At 42.4% G+C, this 10,646-nt stretch overlaps 2 protein-coding genes across 2 annotated transcripts; both read left to right on the plus strand.

Annotated features, from left to right (window-relative positions):
• Nucleotides 1-795: 795 nt before the first annotated feature.
• PHALS_01709 (uncharacterized protein) lies at nucleotides 796-1,325 on the plus strand (the record flags this gene model as incomplete). The annotated part of the gene is made up of 4 exons (XM_024716153.1): nucleotides 796-1,016; nucleotides 1,076-1,157; nucleotides 1,213-1,256; nucleotides 1,316-1,325. The coding sequence occupies 4 exons, from the start codon at nucleotides 796-798 to the stop codon at nucleotides 1,323-1,325; spliced, it is 357 nt and encodes a 118-aa protein (XP_024581780.1).
• Nucleotides 1,326-1,608: 283 nt separating this feature from the next.
• Nucleotides 1,609-3,383, plus strand: PHALS_01710 (uncharacterized protein; the record flags this gene model as incomplete). Its single annotated transcript, XM_024716154.1, has 5 exons — nucleotides 1,609-2,351; nucleotides 2,987-3,080; nucleotides 3,141-3,210; nucleotides 3,288-3,308; nucleotides 3,367-3,383. 5 exons carry the CDS (start codon nucleotides 1,609-1,611, stop codon nucleotides 3,381-3,383), a joined length of 945 nt encoding a protein of 314 aa, XP_024581781.1.
• Nucleotides 3,384-10,646: the final 7,263 nt, after the last annotated feature.

Consider the following 10,646-nt stretch of genomic DNA (forward strand, 5'->3'; position numbering starts at 1 on the left):
AGTGCATGCTTTTATTTTAAAAGAGCTTTAAATAATGTTCACGTTCTAATTCTGTGGCGTTTACCAAGAGAACATTGAAATTCTGTTCCTATTGACACTTTTCTTGACATCTTTGATTTTCATTCCCTTTCAAGTTCCGTGAAGTGAATATAATAACTCAAATGACCACAATACATCATTTAAAAAACTTATAGATCGAAACAGGAGCAAAAAAACATCGCTTTTAAAAAAAACATTGCTATCACGCTTGGACAAGAAATGGTTTCAACAGATCTATCGATCTACTTTCTCTATGCTCTTGGATGTGTTTCTCAACTTTATCATTGTTCAATTGAACATCACAGAGTCATACGTGTTTTTCAGCATGATTGCATTCAACACTCTGTTCTCGATCGCTCTCATCTCTGCCTTGGTTACTGTGGTACCGGCCATCCGACGGCAAAGGTAAATTTCGACCATGGTATACGATATTAATTTCACATGAGTATGGATTGCCATCGCGGCATCAATGATACCCGCATTATGGAATAGCTGAGACGCTTTCGACTCGCTATTTGCTTAAAAAACAAACAAATTTTACGTTATCCTGGACACATCTCGCCAGTAGTATTTCCATTAATGTCTGAACTATAGTCTTAAATTATGAAAACTTTATTATCTGTCGCATCGATTATCTTTCGTAGTGGTATATATGGTATATATAGAAAAGGAGATTTATTTTAAGCTTATTAAGGAAACGATGAACAAAAATGACATAAGGTGAAGAAATCACCAACGCTGACGTTAAGACGAGCAATGGATAATGATGCATGTTCAGACGAAGATAATGATTTAGTAGATAGATTGAAAAGTTACACACAAGAGCTGAGTCTTTTGTGTGGAAGGATTGAAGAGCAGCATTTTGAGGCCGAAAAGGATGAGGATGTCAATTTTGATGGAGATACACTCACCTCGTTGCAAGAAATGGCGGAAAATTGCGAGGCGTTTCTGTCTTGTCTTGAAGTATGTGGGAACGAGTAAGACATGCTTGAAAGTTAACTCCGTTGCATCGCTCACAGTATTTTGTATTAGTTAGTTCGGACGAAGAACGCTTTAACAAGGAAAGGAATCGAGTTGACCAAAGATTGATCTTTCAGATGCAGCAGCAAACGCCACAGGTAGCTCAAGTGAAGTTTGTGTTGATTTTCTCCTTGATGACCAGCGTTTTTATAGGAAAGCGAGCTAGGTCAGTCTTCTGGTCTTGAAGCGGGCATCGAGTATGAGCTTGAGAGTTTCGCGAATGAGTTAAATGAATTTATTTCGTGTCTCGATGCAGGATCCGCTAGTGCTATCGATTCATCAAGCTGGGATCTTTTCGATAAAAAGAGTAAACAAAACTATATTGTGAAGGAAGAGACTCTGGTTAACAACGATCAAATCGCGCGTACTTCTCTCGATACTGACGCTAGAAGTTTGGATCTACCATATCTTTTTCATAACCTCGATGTTTTCAGCGGACGGACCAAGAAAGCGATTGCTTTACATGTCAAAAGGCAAAAACATCGGTTTCGGAAGGCAGATCGAAGTAACCAAGATCAAGCCACTCGTATTAAAGTCAGATTCCAGGCGATGAGCTACCAACAGCATATTGTGCGTCAAAAGCTTGCGCGTCGGAAAATGAAACAGATTCAAGATGCCCTGAGCCTTGTAGAGTCTACTCGATTTAAAGGATCAAAGCCATTCTCATCTCGTCGTATGAAGAAAGATACTGGCATCTCAACTAAACTACCGGCACGTTCCAAAACGTACTTGAGTCAATACAAACCAAACTCTTCTCATCCTACCAAGTGTGTGCACGAGCCTCAATTTCTTTGCGCTGTCTACCTGCACGGATTTCGTCGTCTCAAGACGACCTTTGTTTCGTTCAAGTCATTTGCTCAATTGAAGCAGTGTGTTCGAGCAAAGTTTGGGATCAATGAAGTTGCGAGTATCTATCGAGAGGTGACGAAAGCCATTACTACCGTTAGCCAAGGCAACAATCGCAAACGCTATGTTAGGCACCTGAAGCGAATTATGAGTCTCGAATGCCTTACTGACGGTGACACGCTGTGTGTGACACAAAATGCTTACGAAGACATGATGATTCAAAGTGCTTTGATCAAGCAGCAACAGCGGGTCGCGGATAAATTTGAACACAAACCGCAACAATTATCTACGAATGTACCGACAGCGTGTTCTAACAAAGATAAAAACCAATCTGCACAAATCTTAAAGACCTCGAATAATATTCGCAATCGACCACAAGTTTGGGACTCGAATGGCCGCAGTATTGGTGTCAAAGAAACCCCTTTATGTATAGAGCTGATTGATGAGTGAGTTTTTTTTCTGAATACGTTAGATAAGGTAGCGCAGCAGGCCATTTCAAATAGATCGCGAAAACCATTCGCACCCATACTACGAACAACATTGCGCATTTGTCAACACGTCTTCAGTTGGCATCATCTTTTGCTGCTCTCCATTCACTTTTAGCGGCTGCTTACCTTTCTGGAAAACAGTATCGTTTTTTAGGAACATCCAAATTTTTTTGTGTTGCATCAACTGAATTTAGGTTCACTGCATATGGATCATTGTTCTCGTCGAGTACGATTTTTCCATAATGATAACCTCAAGCTTGAAAAAAAAACGTTCTAACTGACTGATAAAAAAACAGGATGACGTCCTTATGAACGTTCATTGCTTTTGGTGCTGCCAAAGATTTTATTGGAGTCAAGACTTACTGCAGCGAAACCTTTCATGCTTGGAAGAAAGTTTGATTATGCTCAGTGAGAGAAAAAATATAATTGAATAGATATTTTCAAGCAACGCTAAAGCTCAGTAAAATGAGATATCAAGCTACTCGACAACAAAATCAACAATCGCTTCCTTCAGTATTTGTTATCATTCGTATATGTAGCTCCTGCTTTTCAGAGAACATTGTACTCAAATTGACTTTGTAAAAAAAATCTAGGTTCTCACCCAAGCCAGCCTTCCTCGATGTCAGCGTCTGTGGATCGGAAAACAGGTCAGATCAGGTTGGCAAGCTTGATGCAATCGGAAAACAGGTCAGATCAGGTTGGCAAGCTTGATGCAATGGAATGTGCTGTATATCACTGAAAAGGTAGGTTAGTCAGCCTGTGCTGAAAACACCAGAGGACGCTCAATTTTTCAAGAAAGTATTCTCAAAGTTTAAGAGTGTATTTAAAATTATGTCAAGCTAAAAACCTGGGTTTCATTATATGATGTATGTACCGCATACCGTGGACTAGCAGCCCACCGGGCTACTGAGCATCGTAAGATTTGTCTGTCTTTGCTTTGATCACATTAAGAGCACTCGATTTGTCTTTCAAGGCATCGCGCAAAAATAAATTGACTTGACGACGACGACGTGCTCGTTAGTGGTGAACTGGACCCGAGTTAGCGAACCAAGCTTTACTGGCTGCAAGCGCATTCGACACAGTGAGTTTCACAGACTAAAGCACAAAGTATTTATGTATTCAATTTTGCGGGCCTTCCCATCAAATTGAAACCAAATGGAAGTCCTCTGCGAGAGCTTTCTCACCTCATAGGTCCACATTTCTCAGGAAAAGAAATGAACGTGGCAGTCTGGTAGATCCATAACCTCGGAGAGCACTATTATTTGGGTACTAATTTCTCGTGAAATCATAAAGGAGTAATTCAGAAGTGTAAGTAAATTTTGATATTGCTGTGACCTTGAACGGACTTTGCTCAAGACAGCAGACACAGCATGTAGCATCATCAATCTGTCCAGCTATGTATCTATGTATCTATGTGTGTTCTCTACTTGCCTTTGGCATTGGCCTGATGCCTTTTTTGCACATCATGTTTCTCAGTCATGGCGTCGCGCACTTGGGGCATGATGCTCAATCTTTTTCATAAAAATATATGTGACTTTGCTACATAGTGTAGCCGGGCTGATACCAGCGGGTCGCATTGTATCGCTCCCATCAAGACCGGAGCTCCTTGTGGTAGCGTCAAATTAAATTCGAGGGGTCATCAGATTATTTTTGAGTGAACCATCCACCGCGCAAGTATATTTTCAGCACATATTAACTCGTTTAGTCTGAACGCCTGTACACATGCATCAGCGGTGGGCATGTCCAGCCTGGTACACACAAAGCTAGACAGATCTTCATTTGATGCACATAAGTTGTTTCGAATCAATGATCACAGACAAGCCATGATGTTGAATTTTGTCGAGGAACGATTTGGATGTAATCTCACCAGCAACAGTGTCGCTGACGGCAGTAAGATGTATTCTTTTGCTCAGACAGCTCAACAACTACCGCAGTTTTGGTGTTACCGGACACACTTTTGACAAGCCAAAAACAATGTCTGTACCCAACTATGCGGAAATTGGCAAGATGTTCAGAGGCGCCGAAGCATGCGCGAAGGCTTGGTGCGATGATACACCTCTGACGTGCGCACATAAGTTCTTACCAACTGAGACATGTTAGGCCACCAGTACATAAAGCTCACTAAGCAGTATGTCATTTATCCCCCGAGGTGGCCGCCGATAAGTACAGGTTGTACGTCAAATAGGTCAGTGCTATTTTACAACAAGTCCCAGGATAGCGGGCAGATGTGTAACCGCGCTCTTCGCAATAGCAGCTTCTGAAATCACAATGTCCTTTCTCCCACCAGCTTTCAAGAACGTAACACTTGTCGCATCAATCCTGTACTTCGCACATTACATCCGTCAACACCAATATTAACAGTAGAGACGATGTAACAGCAAATTCCATCACTTTAAGTTAACTCAATATTATGCTCGGCAAAGAAAAATAATCACCTGAACACATTTCCGATCGAAACAAATCCTGCGTTATTGTGCGCACCAACGTCGTCACGTATCCAATACAGATTCATGCCGATTGTCATCAAGTTTGAGTAAATAATAGCCTATCGAAACGACTGAGAGTGATAGACGATATGATATGAATGGTTCAAACTCTGCGGTCTGACCGAGCACACATGAAGCCTTCGTTAACAGCGTATAACACCGTCTCTGTTGCCGTGCCTTATCACCATCTGATATCGTTTTAAGGAAATGGAGACTTATATTGTCGTTAACCTTAGTCGCAATCGATGCATACCAATGAAGCTATTCAAATAGGATTTCGCAATCTTTTAGTCCTTTTACAGCCTACGATAGACTTGAGCTCACCAAGTGTGTTTTAGTGTCCAGGATAGTGAACGAATATGTCACAACGTCACATTAAGTATGAAACTCAGCCGTTGGTTTGACGACAGATTATATGGGGTTGCCGGGAGCCTTGCACTGGAGAAGGTTGGTGCATAGTCTCTGCGTCACTAACAAACGGAGATTGTTTTGTAGACTCCATCCTGAAGTGGAAAAGAGGCTTTAAAGTACTTGAAAAATGATCTGCTTATCTTTTTTGAGAGTGACAAATATTAGGATTAAACTAATACTTGGTTGTAGTCAGGTTTTATGTCAAATCATGAATCTATTTGAATTGCTTGATGTGGTACTAGTGAATTTGGGATAACACGTCGCACAAACCTCCTATACAAAATCCCACCGTCTTGATTTGTACCGATATTTTTGATCATCTTAGTATTCCACAATTATCCGAATAGTGTGATGTAATATCATGAAAGTGTGATGTATACGCTCATGTTAGTGGAGAACGTACCCGTTAAGCACCGTCCGATACAGGCGCCTCACGCATAACCGCCTAATGCTATGTGACGCCCACAAGCTCCTCTTGTGTAGCTCGCAATCATAATTTCTCTGTGAATGTCATAGCACTTACAACATGCTGCTAATCACTGAACACTTATTATTTCTACGCGCACTTCTATATAAAAATTTAAACGTGTGTAAGCGTGATCAGTGAATAATCGTAATTTGGTGAGATTTGGATTCTAATAAGTTTACACCGCTGAACGCATGCGAGTGACGTCACAAGGATTGTGGATGCTAGTTATTACGGACATATTGGTAGTCGTTCATTGGTCTAGGTAAATGATGTTACATTCACAAGCTTATGAAAGGATCTAAGTAGACAGGCTTAGAGGTAGCATAGAGTAGCGAAGTATTGATCTGAATAAATTCACTTAGATTTTGCATTCTTCTAAACAGGTTAACAGCCGAAAACAAAGCCTTGCTTCAGCATACCTTCACCGCCATGACTACCAAGCGCGCCGAATTCCTCCTAGCAGATGGTAACTACTACCATTGGGAGCTCAATACGATACAGACCCGCCTCATCTGTGACTAGCGTTTGCTGACGACTACACCGGAATGTTGTGTGATCTCGACGACGCTGGTGAGTTTCTTGGTCTAGTTCAAGACTATGCGGATACTGCCGGTTTACTGCTCAATGTTACTAATACAAACATCATGCCGTTACTGCACCATGTATCCAATCATAAGCTCGCAGAACTACGAAGGCGAACTGAAGTCAAAGTGTTATCACCGTGGGAAACAGTACGGCTACTTGGTGTGATACAAGGAGCTACAGTTACACCGGAACAACGGTACAACGTGATAATAAAGAAGATACAAGCTCAGTGTGCGCTTCGGAAATATCGTGCAAGAACACTACGAGGAAAGGTTGACATACTCCAAAGTATCATCTTACCGGTACTATGGTACACGGCGAATGTTACTATGACACCTTGCCTATTTTGAAGCAAATTGATATTATAATACGCAATTTTGTCAACGCAAATGACACCAGTGCGTCATCAGCTCGCCCCGGCAAATTTGATAAAGAATGGGTATATACAAGTGTTAAAAGGGTGGTCTTGGGATCACTGCACCAAGAGCCCTTATCGACACCATGCACTTAAAGTGTCTACGCAACGGCATTGCCATTGCAGCCACAAATGCCACATCAAACGAGCCCCGCTGGATCTCACCGGCATTGGCTCTCTTTTCCATGACTCTACAGCAATTAGGAGAAGGTTCGACATATTATACTCCAATATGAAAGGGGGATCTGGAATCACCTACCTGAGTACTGGAGAAGTACTTTGAAGCTTAGGGCTGCTTTACATAGCTCACGCGGCACAACCAACTGGAAGTTTTTCACGCAAACAATGCCGTTCTGCAACATCCATCACTTCACGTTTGGGAAGCTGAAGACACCCCTACGCAGTGTTAGCCCGGAGACGGTGGATAATCTAATGGGGTTAGCCTTTAACCGACTTAAAGGCTTTGTGAATTTAATCTAACCTTCGCTACAACGACTACAACGACTATTACTAAATGCGGCTGACTTCGCAAGACCAAGTTTACTGACTCGCTTAGTGAATGACACAATACGAAGGCTCAGCTTAATTATCCCAGGGGATTCTCCACACTGCGGACCTTCGCGACCATACAAGATTGAAGCCGCTTGCCGTGCATGGAGTCTTGATGGAAGACTTGTTGTTAGTATGGAAAATCGTGACTTTGTTAAGTAAAGGTTGCAGAAACATAAATGCACAAGTACTTCAGACCTACCGTTGCGACAACTTGACTTGTTGCCCGACTTTCCGCCTACCCCAAGTATGTGGACTGCGGAGTATACATGGAATCGTTACGTTCTTCCGGGTTGTACGGATGTTAAGGTTCGTCTACAACATAATGCACTGGGAGTACGCTATAAGTTTAAAAGGAGAACGGAAGTCAACATGTCAACCACCTGTATTAATGGGTGTATTGACGTTGAAGACGCCAAACACTTGTTTAAGGATTGTCATGTGGCTAGTTATCAATGGAATTATTACCTTAAGCCTTTCGAAGAGCTCTTTGAGGAGGTTCTTGATTGGACTTTGGTGATGTTTGCAAGTGCTTATCAGCTTACATATTGCTACTAAGCTATACGGGGTTTCTGCTATACAAGTGGTACTCAACATTATCATATGTTGAGTTCTACGCGCCCTATGGCTACATCGAAGCAAAAAGCTCTACAACACTAAGGTAACAACCTCGGCGGGTTTCGTATGTAACCACACTAGAGCTTACACAAGTTGCGTTTTCGCAAAGTTGCAGAAATTGCTTTAAGGACAACAGAACTTCAGTCAGCAGCACTGATTAACACAACATCAAGCGCTTTACGACTAAATACAACAGGCATATCGGATATGGTAATGGGCTTAGTTGTTTAAAAATGGATTGATCACAACAAGCATAACTTTACTGTGACCACGACTAAGCCTACGACTATGACTATATCTTCTCTACAACTACGACTACAAAACGACTTCGTGCAACTAAAATTCAAGCTCTTTCCAGCCTATGATTCGTATTGCAAAGTCAAATTGATTTGAGCACGTAGTGTGCTACATTGTTCAATGCTGGGGCGAATCAGCGTGGAACGCCGATTCAATTATCCGACTGGACCGACATCCATATCGAGATACTGGGACTACCTTTATGTTTCGGGAGTTCTGGTTACGGGAAACTACAAGAAGATAACCATCGCAATATGGATCTCAGGTAGTTCGTGGACGACAGTCCAGTCCCAGCACTTAACACCGACGCACTTATTTGCGCGCACATCGACATCAAGTCCCCAATCTGTACCTTATCCACGCATAGGACACTTTTCAGCGCCCCGTATTGACTTCGCTTACAGAAGTCAAACTCGTGAAGTAAAGCTTCGGGCTGGATGGACCTTCAGCTGTTCCGCCACGAGGAACACATTACAGGGTCGACACAACGAATCTTCTCAATCTTCAAAACACATCCCTGTGCCATCCGACCAAGTCAACTCTTTGCACCTTACCTGCGTATGGTTTTCTGCGCACTCGGATTGATGGCTATTACCCGCTACCGGGGCTATCTGCTACTGGCCACTGTCATGGCCGCCCAAACGTCTTGTATGTAGGAACATGCATACTTTGCCTATTATTGTATCTGTTGATTAGGTCAATTAAAGTTAATGAAAGTAATTTACCCACTGCGTCAAGTTTTTCTGTCCACGTCTTGATCTTGTTGATGTGCTAAAGTATGTCATCACCCTCGCCCATCATCGTCGTGAAGAATCGTCGACGTAAAAAAACTTATTTGCCAATCTCTTCTTCTCGAAATGCCTACAAGACGCGACCATGCATCATACGCGTCTTTTGCCGACGAACTAGAGGCAATCGCGAATACTCTATCGCGAGACAGATAATCGACATGGCCTTGCGTGACTTTCGCTAGTAGCTCGATTGATCCAGCGGGTTCATCAAGTGCTCATTTCCGCGCTCACCTCATCCCATAAGTCCCGTTCTTCCAGCACCATCTGCATTTTGAATTTCCATAGGTGAAAGTTCGTACCGTCAAACTTGTTGGTAGTGCCCATGTCAAAAGCGTAGTCAGTACTGGGGGCAGCAGAGTCACTTGGTCTTGGAATCATCACCTGATGAAACGGTCGAAGTGAGCACTAGTTTGCAAAATGCAAAGTACATATATTATAAGTCCTTAGTTCTCTGTGCTACCTCTAAGCCTATCTAGAATATTCACTGGATTCTTTACTGGAATTATGTACCCTTTATGCGCTTGTGGATAGTCTCTTCACTGGATACTGGACTGAATACTTGGCAAATCCACAAAACTGCAACTTGCGCAAACAGCCTGTCCACATCGGTAATATTGATATGTACCGGCTAGCGGCCGCTCATAGAAACGCTTCCTTGGCACCACTAGTCTACACGATGAGGCGCATCTTTTAAAAATAGTATTTAATTCCAAGTATTAGACAATCGTCGGACTAAGTTCTGCAGAAGCAGAGTATATGTCGCTAAGCTTGTGCATAGAAGAAGTACTTTGGACGCGTGCAATACTCAAGGGCATGGGTCAAAACAAATGGGAGGCACGCAAATATGGGACGACAGTCAAGGTGCAATAGGTCTGGCAGTCAACGCGAAGCTACCACGCTCGTGCAAAGCACGTGGACACCCATCTTGGGACCAAAATGCTCAAGTTTCTGCGAGAGGCAACAGGCATCAAGACCAAGTCAACGACCAAGCACATTAAACATTAGCGGTGGGTCGGAGTATTATGTTTACACCGCTTAATGCATGTGGCTGACGTCACAAGGATTACAGTCATGTTAACAATTACTATCTTGATAACGGATGCTGATTACGGATAGAATGGTAGTCGTTCGTTGGTCTCGATAAATATAGTTACAATCAAAAGCTTCTAGAAAGACAGACTTAGAGGTAGCACAGAGTAGCGAACTAAACACCTAAACATATTCACTTCGGTTTTTGCCATCTTCTCAAGAGCTGCTGATGAATGTCATTTAAAATACTGACGCTGTTTCAGTCAAGAGAAATTTATATATCTGAAAAACTTGGAATTGAGCGATAAAAGAAAATCCAACAAACTGTATCTGCTTAAGCGATTGCAAACTTCTCGGCAATGATATCAAAACTCTATCCATCGACAAAGCTAACCAAAAAAAATCATGGTACTGCTTACCAGGAAAAGAGAGAAAAGAAAACCTTCAATGGTGACAGATGAGGCGTGGTTGTATTGTTCACACGCTTTTTTGCTGCGTAAAAAGGCTCGTGATTGTGTGTACCAACCTAAAATTTTGATTGTTATTGTCACGTAGCGCAGGCGAGGAAACGTTGGCGGAGGAAGGCGAAGTCGGGAGCGCAAG

This window comes from Plasmopara halstedii, assembly GCF_900000015.1.
Source record: "Plasmopara halstedii genome assembly, contig: Scaffold_1583, whole genome shotgun sequence".
Classification (NCBI taxonomy): domain Eukaryota; phylum Oomycota; class Peronosporomycetes; order Peronosporales; family Peronosporaceae; genus Plasmopara; species Plasmopara halstedii.